This window comes from Bos indicus, chromosome 15 (assembly GCF_029378745.1).
Source record: "Bos indicus isolate NIAB-ARS_2022 breed Sahiwal x Tharparkar chromosome 15, NIAB-ARS_B.indTharparkar_mat_pri_1.0, whole genome shotgun sequence".
NCBI classification, from domain to species: Eukaryota; Metazoa; Chordata; class Mammalia; order Artiodactyla; family Bovidae; genus Bos; species Bos indicus.
Genome location: NC_091774.1, coordinates 80,701,318 through 80,721,667, shown reverse-complemented (window position 1 = coordinate 80,721,667; position 20,350 = coordinate 80,701,318). Strand labels below are relative to the sequence as shown.

Sequence of the window (20,350 nt, the reverse complement as noted above, 5' to 3'; positions counted from 1 at the left end):
CTTTTCCAAATGAGTAAGCATGTTTCAGATGAGCATATTTTGGGGTCCTAAACTTTTCTTTGTGGGCTATCATGAGTTTGACTAGGTTAAGAGCAAAACATTTTTGCTTCTAATATTTTTATTGATATTAGCCTTATTAAGCTACCTTATTTTCTCTCAAGCCTAGAACATATCCAGACCTGTCTTATTATGTGTGTGTGTGTGTGTGTGTGCGTATCTGTCCACTAAAATACCTTCTACAGCTGTACGTAAGCTGTGGGAACAGTCAACTTTCTTCCACACAGAAGCTCTACAGGCGACTTTTATCATGAGACTCTGCTTTTTCCGGCACCTACTGTCAGTGCTTGAGCATTCTTTTCCTAATTTTCCCCCTATCCATACACCACTATCTTTTTCTTCTTGGTAAGTATTGTATTTAGTTTATCCAGGACGAGAGTCACAGATACCAGACCCCTTGATTGGCATCCTGCCTCCCATCCTTCTTGGAGCATCTCCTTCCCTGTACAGTAGCCAGAGTGATGAGATGCCCGTTAAGAATGCCTAATCGCTCTTCTGTTTTCCTCTTCAGATTTCACCCAAGTAAGTCTGAAATAAAACATGCTGCTTTTTTGAGGCACAAGACCTGAGATCGTCTCTCTGTGGGAGGATTTCAGTCATGCCTTCTGGCTTGACAACTGTTTGCTTCAAGGAAATAGGATGACAAGGATTGTGGCTCCCTGGTGACTCACCCGTGCAGAAGTACAGGTGCTGCTTCTCGTAGTCGATGTATTTGATTTTGTTCTTGCCATACTGAAGGAAGAGAGAATAAAACTGAAGTAAGAACAATATAGACTTCTGTTATTATACTCAAGGTTGTGTGTGTGTGTATGTGCGCACATGCATGCACATGTGTGTCTGTCTGTGTGTGTGTCTATGTGTGTGTGTGCGTGTGTGTGTGCATATGTGTGTGTCTGTGTGGGTGGTGTACGTGTGCGTGTGTCTGTGTGGATGTGCGTATGTCAGTGTCTGTGTGTGCACATGTGTTCGTGTGTGTGTACCTGTGTGTGTGCGTGTGTGTGCATGTGCGTGTGTGTGTCTGTGTGTGTGCGTGTATCTCTCTGTGTGTGTGTGTCTGTGTGCATGCATGCATGTGTGTGTGTGTGTGTGTGTGTAGAGTCTTTATAGAAAGAGCTATCTGGTCAGAGTTCATTTACTGTCAAACTGAAGGCACTGAGGAACCAGAACTGAAGGGGGAGGAAATATTTTGGTGACTTTTTCTTTATTTAAATGTGGGCAATTCTTGCAGGGATGGTTTATTCCATTTGAATTCAGGGGTTGTGATAGTTTATTATTATTTCCATGGGAGCCATTTAAAAATTTTTGCCCTGGGGTGGAATGGAAAGGTGATGGAGGAGAAATATTTCTGATAAGTTTTCAAGGTCTTCTTCAACCTATGTGCTTAGAATTCTGCTTAAAGCTCAGTCTGCTTGTATCCATTCATCCATTTAACAGATATCTGTTGAATGGTTACATTATAAAACACATAGTCATAACCTTTATGTCATCTTTCCTCCTTTATTTCCATCAGTGGATCTCATGCTGTGCTTTACTCATTTTAAGGCATGATAACATATAATTGCACTCATCTCACATGCTAGTAAAGAAATGCTTAAAATTCTCCAAGCCAGGCTTCAGCAATACGTGAACTGTGAAATTCCAGATGTTCAAGCTGGTTTTAGGAAAGGCAGAGGAACCAGAGATCAAATTGCCAGCATCCGCTGGATTATTGAAAAAGCAAGAGAGTTCCAGAAAAACATCTATTTATGCTTTATTGACTATGCCAAAGCCTTTGACTCTATGGATCACAATAAACTGTGGAAAATTCTGAAAGAGATGGGAACACCAGACCACCTGACCTACCTCTTGAGAAACCTGTATGTAGGTCAGGAAACAATAGTTAGAATTGGACATGGAACAACAGATTGGTTCCAAATAGGAAAAGGAGTACGTCAAGGCTGTATATTATCACCCTGCTTATTTAACTTATATGCAGAGTACATCATGAGAAACTCTGGGCTGGAGGAAGAACCGGCTGGAATCAAGATTGCCGGGAGAAATATCAATAACCTCAGATATGCAGATGACACCACCCTTATGGCAGAAAGTGAAGAGGAACTAAGGAGCCTCTTGATGAAAGTGAAAGAGGAGAGTGAAAAAGTTGGCTTAAAGCTCAACATTCAGAAAATGAAGATCATGGCATCTGGTCCCATCTCTTCATGGCAGATAGATGGGGAAACAGTGGAAACAGTGGCTGACTTTATTTTTGGGGGCTCCAAAATCACTGCAGATGGTGAGTGCAGCCATGAAATTAAAAGACACTTACTCCTTGGAAGGAAAGTTATGATCAACCTAGACAGCATATTAAAAAGCAGAGACATTACTTTGCCAACAAAGGTCCGTCTAGTCAAGGCTATGTTTTTTCCAGTGGTCATGTATGGATGTGAGAGTTGGACTATAAAGAAAGCTGAGCACCAAAGAATTGATGCTTTTGAACTGTGGTGTTGGAGAAGACTCTTGAGAGTCCCTTGGACTGCAAGGAGATCCAATCAGTCCATCCTAAAGGAGATCAGTCCTGGGTGTTCATTGGAAGGACTGATGTTGAGGCTGAAACTCCAATACTTTGGCCACCTGATGTAAAGAGGTGACTCATTGGAGAAGACCCTGATGCTGGGAAAGATTAAATGATTGTAAGTAATATGGTGTGCATTGGCTTTGAAATTATAGTAAACAGAAACCTAAGCCTCGCGGGATATGTCTCTCGAATGATGGAGAAGTGATGGTGTCTCCACCCTCTGTGAAGAGGCAGCATGTGAACTGGATACAGTTCTACAGAAGGGGCTTCTGGAGGGGGCCAGACTGCCTCATGAACTCCCGTGAGACAAGTCTCCATTGCTGCGAGGGACTGAGGAGAGAAGTCAAAGTGTCATAAGTTTAGTGATCAGCCGAGGAGTTCACAGGGATTCCCTGGTGGCTCAGACTGTAAAGTCTGCCTGCGATGTGGGAGACCCAGGTTGGATCCCTGGAGAAGGAAATGACAACCCACTCCAGTATTGTTGCCTGGAAAATCCCATGGGTGGAGGAGCCTGGGGGGCTACAGTCCATAGGGTCGCAAAGAGTCAGACATGACTGAATGACTTCACTTTAGGAGTTTGCAAACTTCAGAGAGCTCTGACTTGTTTGTGGAGTCTTTGGAAGGACAACTGACTGAAGACTACAGTCAAGGTTTCTTTCTTTCTTTTATTTTCTTTATATCTTGGCAGGAGACTTTTCCCTAATTGGAAGACTTTCCCCTAATTTCCAAGACTGGGAAAACCTATTTTGAGAGAGTTACACAATCCTGGTTACCACAAAGTCCAGGCAGAAAGTGACCAAGCTACATTCCTTTGTTTCCTCCTAAATTCCTCCTAAATTCTTCCAGAAGGAGATAGAACCTCTTCCTAAGCACTTAATTCCCAGGATCCATCATTTCTTCTCAAGGAAAGATACCTTTCTGTGATTATCCTTATACCTTCTGTGTTGAAAGCAGACTATAAACATCTTGGTAATAATCCTTACATGCTGGTTTTTAAGCTGAGGTTTTAAGCTGAGACATCCTGGAGTTTGCCTTCCTTTTTCTTTTCCTTAAGAAGTCTGAACTAGAGTCGAGGTCCTGTGTATTATGAAGCATTTGAGCTGAGTTTCATGTATGCTGCTGCTGCTGCTGCTAAGTCGCTTCAGTAGTGTCTGACTCTGTGCGACCCCATAGACGGCAGCCCACCAGGCTTCCCCGTCCCTGGGATTCTCCAGGCAAGAACACTGGAGTGGGTTGCCATTTCCTTCTCCAATGCATGAAAGTGAAAAAGTGAAAGTGAAGTCGCTTAGTCGTGTCCGACCCTCAGCGACCCCATGGACTGCAGCCTTCCAGGCTCCTCTGTCCATGGGATTTTATAGGCAAGAGTACTGGAGTGGGGGTGCCATTGCCTTCTCTGGAGTTTCATGTATAAATGAGCCAAAATGGACCTAAATTAAAATAACAGCTTAGTTTCTTCCAACAGCTAGAATTAGTTGACATAACTAGATATGTAGATGGTTCATGATTTAGCACTTGTTGAATGTACTGCCATGCCTTCTATGAGTGATTTAGCCTGAATGACTTTTAAGATCATAGAGTTATTCATTCCACATTTTCTTCTTTTCTTACAACACCAGATTCACTTATTTAAAATTTATATCCTGGAGTTAAAAGAAGAGATGCTCTGAAAACATGCTTGAAGCCAGAATCTCCAGCCTGATCTCCTCAAGACAAAGGTGTAGACCTTTCCAAGAACCACTTCCTGGAACATTTCTCTAGTGCTTAGGATTTGTAAACATACCTTGACAGGTTGTAAATCTCCAACAACAAAAAATGGGCCAAAAACAACATCTGGGTCTTTGGGGTAGATGTTTGTTTTTACATGGTGTTGGGAGTGTCGGTTATTCCACCATTTTGCAGAGAAACCCTGAGAAGAAGAGAACATTCATTAGCTGCAAGATTTCTCTCCTGAAATATCTTTCCTTATCAGAGTTTTTCAAAACCAAACAAAATCAACCCTGAATATTCATTGGAAGGACTGATGCTGAAGCTGAAGTGCCAATCCTGGCCACCTGATGCAAAGAGCCAACTCACTGGAAAAGACCCTGATGCTGGGAAAGATGGAGGGCAGGAGGGAAAGGGGATGACAGAGGATGAGATGGTTGGATGGTATCACTGATTCAATGGACATGAGTCTGAGTAAACTTTATGAACTGGTGAAGGACAGGGAAGCCTGGTGTGCTGTGTTCATGGGGTTGCAATGAGTTGGACATGACTAGCACTTGAATTGGAGAGGGCAATGGCAACCCACTCCAGTACTCTTGCCTGGAAAACCCAATGGATGGAGGAGGTTAGTGGGCTACAGTCCATGGGGTCGCTAGGAGTTGGACACGACTGCGCGACTTCACTTTCACTTTTCACTTTCATGCATTGGAGAAGGAAATGGCAACCCACTCCAGTTTTCTTGCCTGGAGAATCCCAAGGATGGGGGAGCCTAGTTGGCTGCCGTCTATGGGGTCGCACAGAGTCGGACATGACTGAAGCGACTTAGCAGCAGCAGCAGCAGCAGCAGCAGCAGCAGCACTTGAATAGTAACAATCAGAGTTTTATGCCTACATCTCCAAAGTTTAATTAGGATATGGATTCCCGGAACATGCCGCCCCCCATTCCTGGGTCACAGAATGATTCATTGGCTAGAGGCTCTAAAAGCCTACCAGCAAATAATTATCTTATCCAGGAACATAAATTCCAGGCTAAAACAACTCCTGATAATGAAGAAGAATAAAAACCATTGAAATGAAATGTTTTTCCATCTATCTTTTTATTGTCCTCATTTTAAAAAGAAATATGAAATAGGTAGAGCAGATAGTACACTTCTTATTTTATAAATAAAGAAACTTCAGCTCTAAAACTAATTAGTTCGGGGGCGGGGGGGGGGGGGGGCGGAAATGGCACCAGGGTTCCTTCTTCAATGAATATTTTAAAGAGTCATGGATCTGAAGTCATCTCCTATGGGGGCTTGCCTCTGATCATCACATGTTCAAGCTTCAATGATCTCATTAAATATAAATGAGAATAAAAGTATTTTAGTTGATGCCGAGCTCATGTCATCTCTGATTAATTTGTTTGGAATTTTCTCTCTTTCAGTGAAAATCTAAAGGTTTTAACAGAGAAAAGGATTTGGAAGCACATCAACTTAGTTGCATCCACCAGATGTATAAATGCTTCTGTGTGGTTTGGGAAAATTATCTACCCTTTGATGTTCAATTTCACCTTCAGTAAATATAGTATAATATAATGACATTTACCTGCATGGGTTGTTTGAGGAGACATGAGATGCTGTGTGTAGAATTCTGGCATACTGAGACATTCAATTTCTCTTCTCTTCCCCTATTATGTTAATCATTTATAGAAGAATAAGCAATAGTCATAGTTTTTATTGCATATTTGACATTTCTCAAAAATCAATTAATGTGTATTTTAGATCTGCAGTGCTCAGTAGAGTAGCCCTTATCTGTGTGTGGCCACTGAGCACTTAATATGTGACCAGTCAAATTGAGGCGGGCTGTGTAAGGATATAATACATACTAGATTCAAAGCCTCAGAATGAAAAAAGAAATGTAACATATGTTAATAATTTTTATATTTCTTTCACGTTAAAATGAATATATTTGGAATATATACAGGAGTAATAAAGTTGGAAGAGGGTGTTTGCTGTGACCAGTGTGTTCTCTTGGCAAAATTCTGTTGGCCTTTGTCCTGCTTCATTCTGTACACCAAGGCCAAACTTGCCTATTACTCTGAGTATCTCTTGACTTCCTACTTTTGCATTCCAGTCCCCTATAATGAAAAGGATATCTTTTTTTTGGTGTTGGTTCTAGAAGGTCTTGTAGGTCTTCATAGAACCATTCAACTTCAGCTTCTTCGGCATTAGTGTTTGGGGCATAGACTTCGATTACTGTGATATTGAATGGTTTGCCTTGGAAATGAACAGAGATCATTCTTTAATTTTTGAGACTGCATCCAAGTACTGCATTTTGGACTCTTTTGCTGACTATGATGGCTACTCCATTTCTTCTAAGGGATTCCTGCCCACAGTCATAGATACAATGGTCATCTGAATTACAGTTGCCCATTCTGGTCCATTTTAGTTCACTGATTCCTAAAATGTCTATGTTCACTCTTGTCATCTCTGGTTTGATCACTTCCAAATCACCTTGATTCATGGGCCTAACATTCCAGGTTCCTATGCAATATCGCTCTTTACAGTGCTGGACTTCACTTCCACCACCAGCCACATCCATAGCTCAGCATCTTTTTCACTTTGGCTCTGTCTCTTCATTCTTGCTGGAGTTATTTCCCCACTTTTCTCAAGTAGCATATTGGGTACCTAGCGACCTGGGACTTCATCTTTCAATGCCATATCTTTTTGCCATATCATACTGTTCGTGGGGTTATCAAGGCAAGAATACTGAAATGGAGTACAAAATGAAGCAGGGCAAAGGCTAGCAAAGTTAGCTAGACTTGGATTAATGTGATACTGAATGGTTTGCCTTGGAAATGAACAGAGATCATTCTGTCATTTGGTTTCTCATCAAATCCTAGAACATCATAGAAAGGCTGATATCCAGTTGAAGTCCTAGTTTTAGAGATGAGAACACTGAGAGCCAGAGATAGAATCTGACTTGTTCAGGGTTGCACAGTGAGCGTTATCAGAGCCAGGGCTAAAACCCGCTTTCATCAACCCTTGTACTATTATCTAGCATCTGTCCATCTATCCATCCATCATTCCACCCATCCATCCATTCCTTCATGCATTCAACAAATGCTTATTGAAGGCCTACTGTGTGTTAGGCACTCTGTTAGGCACTGTATTTCAGGGGTGCATAGGATAGTGTGCCTGTCCTCCTGGAGCATATCTGAGGGGGATAAGACCAATTGCCCCTGCTTTTTCCAGCAATCTGGGTTTTGCAACCCTCAACTCTTAAACAGAGCAATCTAACTTCCCTTGGTTCTCTCTTTTGTTAAACTTTTATCTGTTCTGCATCTTTTCTTTTATTTGTACATAGTCCTCCCAGGATTAAATAGTTTGCTGGATTCCCATAACCTCCCAGAAGTGCATGTCCAGACCCCTTCTAAGAATATCCCTACTCATGACTTTATAGGGTATATCTCCTGAGAGGTGGTTCTTTAATGGTGTACCAGCTGCTGCTAAGTCGCTTCAGTCATGTCCGACTCTGTGCAACCTCATAGACAGCAGGCTCCCCCATCCCTGGGATTCTCCAGGCAAGAACACTGGAGTGGGTTGCCATGTCCTTCTCCAATGCATGAAAGTGAAAAGTGAAAGTGAAGTCACTCAGTCGTGTCCGACTCTTAGTGACCTCATGGACTGCAGCCTACTAGGCTCCTCTGTCCATGGGATTTTCCAGGCAAGAGTACTGGAGTGCTGTGCCATTGCCTCCTCCAATGGTGTACCAGGGATTGGGCCAAATAGATAATTGGCTAAGAAAAAAACAGAACTTTTTAATAAAAATAAACTTTTTCTCTTAAACATTTAAAATTCTAGTTTTAGCATATATGTTATAATGTTATGTGTGTGTGTGTATAAATATCTATTTCTGCTTTATTGACTATGCCAAAGCCTTTGACTGTGTGGATCACAATAAACTGTGGAAAATTCTGAAAGAGATGGGAATACCAGACCACCTGATCTGCCTCTTGAGAAATCTGTATGCAGGTCAGGAAGCAATAGTTAGAACTGGACATGGAACAACAGACTGGTTCCAAATAGGAAAAGGAGTGCGTCAAGGCTGTATTTTGTCACCCTATTTATTTAACTTATATACAGAGTACATCATGAGAAATACTGGGCTGGAAGAAGCACAAGCTGGAATCAAGATTGCCAGGAGAAATATCAATAACCTCAGATATGCAGATGATACCACCCTTATGGCAGAAAGTGAAGAGGAACTCAAAAGCCTCTTGATGAAAGTGAAAGTGGAGAGTGAAAAAGTTGGCTTAAAGCTCAACATTCAGAAAACGAAGATCATGGCATCCGGTCCCATCACTTCATGGGAAATAGATGGGGAAACAGTGGAAACAGTGTCAGACTTTATTTTTCTTGGCTGCAAAATCACTGCAGATGGTGAGTGCAGCCATGAAATTAAAAGACGCTCACTCCTTGGAAGGAAAGTTATGACCAACCTAGATAGCATGTTCAAAAGCAGAGACATTACTTTGCCAACAAAGGTTCGTCTAGTCAAGGCTATGGTTTTTCCTGTGGTCATGTATGGATGTGAGAGTTGGACTGTGAAGAAGGCTGAGCGCTGAAGAATTGATGCTTTTGAACTGTGGTGTTGGAGAAGACTCTTGAAATTCCCTTGGACTGCAAGGAGATCCAACCAGTCCATTCTGAAGGAGATCAGCCCTGGGATTTCTTTGGAAGGAATGATGCTAAAGCTGAAACTCCAGTACTTTGGCCACCTCATGCAAAGAGCTGACTCATTGGAAAAGACTCTGATGCTGGGAGGGATTGGGGGCAGGAGGAGAAGGGGACGACAGAGGATGAGATGGCTGGATCGCATCACCGACTCGATGGACATGGGTTTGAGTGAACTCCGGGAGTTTGTGATGGACAAGGAGGCCTGGCGTGCTACGATTCATGGGGTCACAAAGAGTCAGATACGACTGAGTGACTGAACTAAACTGAACTGAATTTTATATATATATATATATATATATATATATATATATATATATATATATAATATGTATAGTCAGTACATTGTTAGTATATTTACATCTACTTGTGGGGTGTGTAGTAATATTTTTTGCTGATAAGTATGTAGAAACCACTGCTTAGTGAAATGACTTTCAGAATCCCATCATACTCCTGGAACATTCTGTACCTTGAGATGACCAATCACAAAATTTTGCATCAGGCGGTTCCACTTGGACTTCTTAAATACGGAAAGGTGTCCCATGTCATGTTGCAGAAATGAATCCTGAGCCTAGAAGAGACAGGGTTACTGTCAGAGAAGTTGACAAGGTAAGAAGAAAGTAGTAAGTGAGGCCACTGGTAGGTTTGGGAACCCATGAGAACAGTGGGAGATCTTGTCTGACCTCAAGCCAAGTGTGTATCTGTCACACTTGCTGAGTTCTTTCCCATCTCTGTGCCTTTGCACAGGTGGTTCTCTCAGCCTTGAATGCTCTTCTCTCCACTGTCAGAATCTTCCAGTGTGGAATGGAAAGAGGATGCCTTTCAAGTCAGGCTAACTTGGGCTCTAAACTGTCCTTCACCACTTTACAAATTATACAACTCTTGGCAAGCTAGTTGGTAGCTCTGAACTCAGTTCTTTGTCTGAGAAGCAGAGATTATAATAAACCTTGCTCATTCAGCTGTCGTGCAGCCAAAATACATGTAAAATTCCTGATAATGCTAAGCAGTCAAACAAATATTTGTTTCCTTTATTGACTCTAAAAGTTGCTTTTCAAAGAATAAAGCAAGTTGACTTTTCGAGAAAAAAATTAGCATATAAAATTTTGTAATTAACACTGATGTTAATTCTCCATGAAATCATCCCCAATTGCCTCAATTAGAATTAGATGCCTCTTTCTGCTCCCAGAGCACATGCTTGTTTCTTTTCCTTCTGCCTTGTATCCTGTCTAGATATTTCAATGACCAGCTCCTCCCCTGGATGACTGTTTCCCAAGGGCAGGGTCAGGTGCGTTTCCCTTTGTGTCCACAATACAGTGCTGTGGTCATAGAAGGCCATCTTCAGAGATCTGTGCTTCATTCAAAGGATTTATCAATTGCCCTGCTACACGCCAGTTGCTGATTGCCATTTCTGGCAGAATACATGATCCTATTATCATGTAATAATAAATAGACTCTCTTCATAGACTGATGTATTGATAAGTATTGGTGAAATGAGGCTTTTGGCTAGGGTCTCAGGGAATTAAAAAAAATACAGATAGATAACATCTTTAGTAGAATCTCTTATTATGAAACATCATGTATAAATAGTGATATATATATATATATACACACATATATATATACACACACATATATATATATACACACACACATATAGGTGTAAATTAATGTGGGGCTTCCTTTCTTCATGGTGGCTAAGATGGTAAAGAATCTGCCTGCAATATGGGAGACTTGGATTTGATCTCGGTCAGGAAGATTCCCTGGTAAAGGGAATGGCAACATACTCCAGTATTCTTGCCTGAGGAAATCCATGGACAGGGGAGCCAGTTACAGTCCATGGGGTCAAAAAAGGTTGGAAACAACTGAGCGATTAAAAAGAAAACAAAATAAGTTCATGTATGTGCCTATAGTCTTAATAAAATCACTGAACAACCATGAAAAATGTTGGTTGGTTAATGAATGAAAGACAAAGGTGAAGGTTACATGGCCTAGAATGGAACTTCAGTTACTGACATTGTGTGGATAATGTCGGGCAAAGAGCAGCAACTCTCAAGGATATTTACCACGTGCCAGTTTCTGTGCTAGGTACTCTACAGAGTAACTTCTTTAGTTCTCCTCAGAATATTTCCATAAAAAATTGTTACCCCATGTTACAGATAAGAGAACTGGGGCCCTGTAGGTTTTGAAAACTTATTGGTGTCAGACACTGATGACTAGCTTGCCAGGAAGTGCCAGGCAGCCACTGGCACCAGTGTAAAGAGAGAATAAAAAATTCTGAGGCTTCCCATAGAGCCTGCCTGGGCTTGGGATACCTACTCACCTGACCAACTGTGAGAAGAAAATAAATGAATATTGTGATAAGCCAGCCACTGCCAAAATGCCACACTATTACCCAAGCCAGGGCCTCCAAAATCAAGACCTGGGCGAGGTGAAGGAAGAAGAACCCCAGGTTGGCATTGAACATATTCATGGTCTCTAATGTCCTCCGCAGTTCTTGGAAATCTTCTACCAACTGGGACTGTGAGATAAATATGCAAGAAAAGAATTAGTTCCTTCAGTGGAGAGGGAGTACAGATCAACATAATTATTAATCTATTTTAATAATTTAATCTATGATACCTTAATTTTATGAATAGATATTTATTTATTTAATAAGTATAATTAGGCATAATTTAAACAAAAAACCCAAACCTTAAAAAACTAACATAAAAGCAAAATGCTTAAAACAAGTTATGAAAATTTTTTTCTTTTCTGGAGAAGAGACAGATGAGTAGTGATTTGTAAACTGTCCTCAAATTGTTATGGGACTTATAATTTATTTCTTTTTTGGGGAGTGGGGGGTTCAATGAAGAGATACATATCTCTAACAATTCTCTTTTTAAAAATGATTAAAAAATTTTTTTGATGCAGATCATTTCTTTTGAAATCTTTATTGAATTTGTGACAATATTGCTTTTATTTTATTTTATTTTTTGGCTGTGAGGCATGTGAGATCCTGGCTCCCTGATGAGGGATCAAACCTGCACCCCCTATATTGAAAAGAGAAGTCTTAATGACTGGGCTGCCAGGGGAAAACCCGCAAAATTAATTTTCTACTTATCAGAACAAAAAATTTTATTGAAGTTTAGTTGATTAACAATGTTGTGTTAGTTTCAGGTGTACAGCAAATATATATATATATATATATATATATATAAACATATATATATGTTTATGTATACATATTGTTTCTTCAGATTCTATTCCATTGTAGATCATTATGAGATACTGAATATAGATCCCTGACAAACAGTAGGTCCTTGTTGTTTGTCTGTTTTATATGTAGAAGTGTGTATCTATTAATAATAGTTGCCTTTTTAAATTAACGTGTTGTTTGATCTCTGATTATACTTTGGGGAACTTTGCTATCTACATGGATCTGTGTTACTTTCTATGTTATCAGCTGATAACATAGATAAGTCGCTGGCTTATCACAATATCCATTTCTTTTCTTCTCATGGCTGCTCAGGTAAGTTAGGTATCCTAATCCCAGGCAGTGGCTTTATGACTGGCATATCAATATGCCAGTCTTTAGCGTGTGCAAAAGACTCCTTTATGAAAGATAGAGTTCACTTAGGTTAGCTGAAAGGATGCATTTCCTGTGAGATGCTCAGGAGCTCTACAGGAATGAGACAGGGTCTCCTGTGGTATTAGTGAGTGTGTCTTCCCTGGTGGCTCAGAGGGTAAAGCGTCTCCCTGCAACGTGGGAGACCGAGGTTCCACCCCTGGGTCGGGAAGATCCCCTGGAGGAGGAAATGGCAACCCACCCCAGTATTCTTGCCTGGAGAATCCCATGGAAAGAGAAGCCTAGTGGGCTGCAGTCCATGGGGTCACAAAGAGTCGGACATGACTGAGCACCTTCACTTTCACTTTTCATTGGCTGGAGGAGTCCTGATTCTGTGTACATGTACTGTGCTTATGTATGTAGGTCAAGTGCTAGCACTGATTTACAAACTTGCACATCATACTCAAGAGTCAGTGAAAGGCCTGGGAAGAAATATCTCCTTAGCTTAATGACTATAATGGGTTTGAAACTCAGACTGTTGAGAAAGTGACCAGGGTATAAGAATGAAAACTGGATTGTTCAGATGTAAAAGAGAAGAAAAATTTGAAATAATAATAAAAAAGAGCTATGAACATAATCCTAGAAGGAAGAAAATTCATTTCAAAATTCACTGATACTTTTAAATGATCCAATGCCTGGGAAAAGTCTGGATGGGCTCATCTTGAAAGGCCCCGTGAACATCATAATTCTGGTGGCCATAGATAACTTTAATAGATCACACAAGTGTGCTAGTCAACAAAAGAGTCCAAAATACAGTACTTGGGTGCAAAATCAAAAAAGAAAGATGATCTCTGTTCACTTCCAAGGGAAACCATTCAATATCAGAGTAATCCAAGTCTGTGCCCTGACCACTAATGCTGAAGAAGCTGAAGTTGGATGGCTCTCTGAAGACCTACAAGACCTTCTAGAACTATTACCAAAAAAGATGTCCTTTTCATCATCAGTTCAGTTCAGTCACTCAGTCGTGTTCGACTCTTTGAGACCCAGTGTACTGCTGCACGCTGCTTCCCTATCCATGACCAACTCCTGGAGCTTACTCAAACTCATGTCCATTTAGTCGATGATACCATCCAACCATCTCATTGTCTATCATCCCCTTCTCCTCCCACCTTCAATCTATCCCAGCATCAGGGACTTTTCAAATCCCTGTTCTTTGCATCAGGTGGCCAAAGTATTGTACTTTCAGCTTCAGCATCAGTCCTTCCAATGAACACCCAGGACTGATCTCCTTTAGGATGGACTGGCTGGATCTCCTTGCAGTCCAAGACACTCTCAAGAGTCTTCTCCAACACCACAGTTCAAAAGCATCAATTCTTCAGCGCTTAGCTTTCTTTCATCATAGGTGATTGGAATGCAAAAGTAGGAAGTCAAGACATACCTGGAGTAACAGGCAAGCTTTGCCTTGGAGTACAAAAGGAAGCTGGGCAGAGGCTAACAGAGTTTTGCCAAGAGAACACACTGGTCATAACAAACACCCTCTTCCAACAACATAATAGATGACTCTACACATGGACATCACCAGATGGTCAATACCGAAATTAGATTGATTATATTCTTTGCAGCCAAAGATGGAGAAGCTCTATACAGGCAGCAAAAGCAAGACCAGGAGCTGAATGTGGTTCAGATCACGAATTCCTAATTGCAAAATCCAGACTAAAATTGAACAAAGTAGATAAAACCACTAGGCCATTCAGGTATGACCTGAAGTAAATCCCTTGAAGTTATACAGTGGAAGTGAGAAATAGATTCAAGGGATAAAATCTGGTAGACAGAGTGCCTGAAGAACTATGGACAGAGGTTCATAACATTGTACTGGAGGTGGTGATCAAAATCATCCCCAAGGAAAAGAAATGCAAAATGGCAAAGTGGTGTCTGAGGAGCCCTTACAAATAGCTGAGAAAAGAAGTGAAAGGCAAAGCAGAAAAAGAAAGATATACCTCTCTGAATGCAGAGTTCCAAAGAATAGCAAGGAGAGATAAGAAAGCCTTCCACAGTGATCAATGCAAAGAAATAGAGGAAAACAATAGAATGGGAAAGACTAGAGATCTCTTCATGAAAATTAGAGATACCAAGGGAGAATTTCATACAAAGATGGGCACAATAAAGGACAGAAACCATATGGACCTAACAGAAGCAGAAGATATCAAGAAGAGGTGGCAAGAATACACAGAAGAACTGTACAAAAAAGATCTTAATGACCCAGATAACCACGATGGTGTTGTGATCACTCACCTAGAGCCAGACATGCTGGAATATGAAGTCAAGTGGGCCTTAGGAAGCATCACTACCAACAAAGCTAGCAGAGGTGATGGAATTTCAGCTGAGATATTTCAAATCCTAGAAGATGATGCTGTGAAAGTGCTGCACTCAATATGCCAGCAAATTTGGGAAACTCAGCAGTGGCCACAGGACTTGAAAAATCAATTTTCGTTCCAATCCCAAAGAAAGGCAATGCCAAATGATGTTCAGACTTCTGCACAATTGCACGCTAACAAAGTAATGCTTAAAGTTATCCAAGCTAGGCTTCAACAGTACATGAACTGAGAACTTCCAGATATTCAAGCTCAATTTAGAAAATACGGAGGAACCAGCAATCAAATTGCTAACATCTGTTGGATCATAGAGAAAGCAAGGGAATTCCAAAAGACATCTACTTCTGCTTCACTGACTATGCTAAAGCCTTTGACCATGTGGATCACAACAAGCTGTGGAAAATTCTTAATGAGATGGGAGTACTAGACTTGCCTCCTGAGAAACCTGTATGCAGCTCAAGAGGCAACAGTTTGAACCAGACTTGGAACAATGGACTGGTTCAAAATTGGGGAAGGAGTACATCAAGGCTGTATATTGTCACCCTGATTATTTAATTTATATGCAGAGTACATCATGTGAAATGCTGTGCTGGATGAAGCAGAAGCTGGAATCAAGATTGCTGGGAGAAATATCAACAACTTCAGATAAGAAGATCATACCACTCTAATGGCAGAAAGTGAAGGGGAACTAAAGAGTCTGTTGATGAAAGTGAAAGAGGAGGGTAAAAAAGCTGGCTTCAAACTCAACATTTAAAAAATGAAGATCATGGCATTCAGCCCAATCACTTCATGGCAACTAGATGGTGAAATAATAGAAACAGTGACAGAGTTTATTTTCTTGGGCTCCAAAAATCACTGCAGCTGGTGACTGCAGCCATGAAATTAAAAGATGCTTGCTCCTTGGAATAAAAGCGGTGACAAACGTAGATAGCATATTAAAAAGCAGAGACCTTACTTTGCCAACAAAGGTCCATATAGTCAAAGTTATGGGTTTTCCAGTAGTCATTTATAGATGTGAGAGTTGGACCAGAAAGAAGGTTGTGCACCAAAGAATTGTTGCTTTTGAACTGTGGTGTTGGAGAAGACTCTCTTTTTTTTAAAATTTTATTTTATTTTTAAACTTTGCATAATTGTATTAGTTTTGCCAAATATCAAAATGAATCCATCACAGGTATACATGTGCTCCCCATCCTGAACCCTCCTCCCTCCTCCCTCCCCATAGCTCTTGAGAGTCCCTTGGACAGCATGGAGATCAAACCTGTCAGTCCTATAGGAAATCAACCCTGAATATTCATTGAAATGACTGATGGTTAAGCTGAAGCTCATACACTGGCCACCTGATGGGAAGAACCAACTCAGTGGAAAAGACCCTGGTGCCTGGAAAGGTTGAGTGTGGGAAGAGAAGAGGGAGACAGAGGATGAGATGGTTGGATGGCATCATGGACTCAATGGACATGAGTTTGAGCAAACTCTGGGAGCTAGTGTAGGAACATGAAGGCCTGGCATGCTGCAGTTCACAGGGTCACAAAGAGTCAGACATGACTCACTGACCGAACAACGGCAGCTCGGCTCCTACACCTTGTCATAGGAACAGGGCTATGTGTCCAGGCTGTGTGCCTGGTGGCCCACTCGTCTCAGTACAGTGCATTGCTTCCTGACACACAGCCTTGAGGGATGCACATGGGCCCCAGGAGTCAGCCTAAGTATTCGTCTTGGGCCTGCACGTAACCAGTCCTCTCTCCTCAGATTCCTCCTATCCCCTTGTGAGTTTGTTTCTTCATTTCTTTAAGTGGAAATGTAATTCTTATTCTTTCTGCCGCACAGTGATATCTGGTTCACCACTTTGTACAAAATATTTCAAAAGAATGGTACAACTGTAAGCTGTTTTAAAACATGAAGTGCAAAAAACAAACAAACAAACAAACAAAAAAAACCACAAAAAAACCCCCACAGTGCTTAATATTAGCTAAAATCCCTTTAAGCGCAACCATTCTAGTGAAGTCTAGTCTTATGGAGGCCCTGCCTTCTGAAGACAGTTTTTCAGTCAACCAAAGTCTTGGCAAAAGAAAAGTGGTGCTTTTCGTGGGGAATACCCAAAGGTTTGGAGCCAGAGAGAGGTGAACTGGAGTTCCTGTTCTTTGCTTTTCAGAGGGTAGTTTATTCTCCTGGAACTGTAATTTCTCCAATTGTAAAAAGAACTATAGCTAGGATATAGTCACATCATTGACTCAACAGCTATTTATGGAATTCCTACTGCAGGTCCAATCCTGTGCCAGTAGGTATTGAGGACTCAGGGATGAGCAGAATTGACATAGTTTCTGCTCTCATGGAAACTGGTTTAACAGGGAACATCAAAGAATTATAAGCAGTCATGGAAAAAGAGAAGTTATGTGTAAGTTTCATGCCAAGAAGTAGGTGGTTAGAAACATGGAATTACTGTTTGGCACAGGGCACGCATCCCATTCCTTTGTTTCTCAGAGGTTTAAGAATTCTGAGGATCTCAGGAGGATGACACTGCTTTGAAATACTTGGAATCCTCTCATTTATGCCATTGCAGGCCCTCCCAGGCAGGATGGCTGGTTTCCCACAGAAAATGATAAATTGGCCCTGTAATATACCTCATCCCCATCCCTCCACATACTCTTGAGTCCCGAGACCTCACTCACGTTTTTGTTTCTCTCCTGATTGGGCTCTTCTGGAGCAAGCTCTCCAATGAGCAGTGGTTTAAGGTACAACCGCACAATGTCAGGGTCTGGATGCATGGCTCTGAAGACGTCCTGTGAATCAGAGAGAACTGTTAGAGGCTTAAAAATGACACGCTTACACACAGATTATCTCCCCTTTCTTACCTCATTCTGTACCGATCTTACGAATCAGCAAAGATTATCTTATAGAGCATTTACTTCTAACTCTAGGTTGACACTTCCAGTTCGTTGATCAGAATTACCCTTGAAATTCCTCTATGAAAGCCTCACACTGGAGATCCACCCACTGAGTACATGGCTTACTAGGCAAGTCCTGGGTAGAAAGTTGATCTCCAAGCATTGGAAGAGATCGTTGTTTATTTTATTGAGCCCAGAAGCAGTAGTTGGCTTTGAGATTATGGGCCATGGTGAATCTTTAGAGTCAAACCTCAGGCTTGGTGTGGGAGTTGCCCACATTGTTTGGAGCATGCAGCAACCAAGACTGCCTATGCAAATCACATCTCTCAGAGTTTCCCTTTTGGTTCTTGGTCAAGGACCAGGGGACAGAGGTCCTTGAATTAAGTTATTTCCAAGGAAAGACAAGTTAAAGTTGATGATAACAAACATCTAAGAGAGCATGGGAGCAAAGCCCTCGAATCCTTAGTTGTCTAAAGTGGCACTTTCTTGGTTAAGTTTATCACTGAAGGAGCCTTAGCACTCTTTCTAAAAAAAAAAAACAGAAACAAAACAAACAAACAAACAAAAAACACCATGGCATTCTCTGTAGGGGCTGGAGACAGGCACAAAATAGAGCTGACCAACTATATTTTTTCCAACTCCATTCCCATGTTAAGTAGTAACTCCAAGTGGCTATGAGAAGCAGTGTTGGTTCTCATGTCCTGCTTAAGTTTGGAAATAAGAGATAGACTTTTTTTTTTCTCCAGGGATTTAAACTGCTTTAGGGGGAAGGAGGCTTCCCCAAGTGTAAGATACTGGACTTCTTGCTATTATGGCTTTGAGAATAGGAATGACTAATATGAAGAAAAATAACCAAGGTTTTAATTTGAATATGTGGAATCCATACACAATACCCTGGAGTGGTGGTGTTGCATAGTGCTGATTAGGAAACTGGATCCCCGAGCAGCCTTCCTACACTTAAGTTCTACACTTGCTGTGCAATTGTGGACAAGTCTCTTGACCAGCCCATGCTCCTGTTTTCTCTTCCCTAACACGGGAGTGAAGGTAATAGCTACTCAATTTATAAAGTTATTATAAAAATTAAGTGAATTGATTAGAATCTGAGAGGTTTATAGTAAATTCTCAAACATATTAGTTCTCTTTCCTATATATATACCTCTAGGCTTCCCTGGTGGCTCAGATGATAAAGAATCTGACTGCAATGCAGGAGACCCCGGTTAGATCCCTGGGTTGGGAAGATCCCCTGGAGAAGAAAAAGGCAACCCATTCCAGTATTCTTGCCTGCAGAATTCCATGGACAGAGGAGCCTAGTGGGCTACAGTCCACGGTGTTGCACAGAGTTGTACATGACTGAGTGACTAAGACACACCTCGATAAGAGCTACCTGCCTTCCTTCTCTTCAGTAAAATATAACTGTTCAGAGAGTTTCTTTCCATACTCCACTCAGAGTGAGCTCTGAATTGTTTTAGTGAATACAATGAACCCTCCATCTTCAAAATCTAAAGCAACTTTAGATATATCTAGAACTACATACAAGCCGACACATAAAGCATGTCCATATGTGTAGGCTTGTATGTGTATATATATAATGAATGAGGTTATTCAGAAGGGTGCAGTATCAACTCTTTAGAATCACTTTTCTAGATTCAGTGATGTAAGAAGGGATTTGTATCTGCTAGAACCAGTCCAGGCTCTATTGTTCATTCTGCCTTTGTACACTTTCTCTGACCGCCTTGGGAAATGCTGCTCTCAAAGATGTGTTTTCATTGTCACATTCAATGACCCTAAAGTTAGTTTACCTAACCAGGATGAGAGTCATTCGGTGATTAACTATGTGACTAAAACATTTCAGGGTGGCCCATACTGAAAAATCATGTTCTGCCTGCTGTTAAGGAAGAGATGAGGGTGAGAAACATTCTGAGGGATCAAGATCAGAGTGTAGAGGAGGTGTGAGGCCCTGCATTTGCATCTTACTCTGAGCAGTCATCCAGAGCCCTGGAACAGTGTGCTGATGCTAATATTCCTCTGGGTTCACTGTTTCTTCTGTTCTTCAGCAAGATTCACAGGTCAATACTGCGACAACAGAGCCTGAAGACCTACAGAGTTTTCCAGAAGAATAAGAATTTCCCTGCTGTGTGGAACTCTTTTCATTGTATTAATGGGCAGTACAAAAGTGGCTTAGGTAGTCTTAGAATATTGTTTGAAGGAATTCCCTATTAGAGTCTAGATACTTGAGTACGTTGTGAAATCTCCTTCTCAAAAGACCTTCAAAAATGAGTTATTGTTTTTTTTTTTTTTTCAATTAACATTATTTGGCAAGTGTGTTCCTCCTGAGGAAAGTCCAGGGGTAAATGAAAGGGAGAGGGAGTAATACCATTTTTTTTAGTGTATCCTGTGTACAAGGTGCTCTATGAGCCAATTCATAAATATCAACTTACTTCTGTGAGGTTCCATCATGTTTGTTATACATATAAAGATTCCAAATCTCAGAACATTGCCACAGTAAGTGGGAGAGCCAGGATT

At 41.1% G+C, this 20,350-nt stretch overlaps 1 protein-coding gene across 2 annotated transcripts in view; it reads right to left on the bottom strand.

Moving 5' to 3' along the window:
- Positions 1-20,350, bottom strand: part of LOC109570060 (fatty acid desaturase 2-like protein FADS2B) — a 41,157-nt gene that overhangs the window by 12,577 nt on the left and 8,230 nt on the right. For both annotated transcript variants that reach the window (XM_019975887.2, XM_070803212.1), the window contains exons 2-6: positions 17,612-17,722; positions 11,350-11,547; positions 9,499-9,600; positions 4,392-4,517; positions 729-789 (exon numbers count right to left, since the gene is read on the bottom strand). In XM_019975887.2, the coding sequence (XP_019831446.2) occupies positions 729-789; positions 4,392-4,517; positions 9,499-9,600; positions 11,350-11,547; positions 17,612-17,722 (598 nt within the window). The remainder of the gene's footprint in view (positions 1-728; positions 790-4,391; positions 4,518-9,498; positions 9,601-11,349; positions 11,548-17,611; positions 17,723-20,350) is intronic.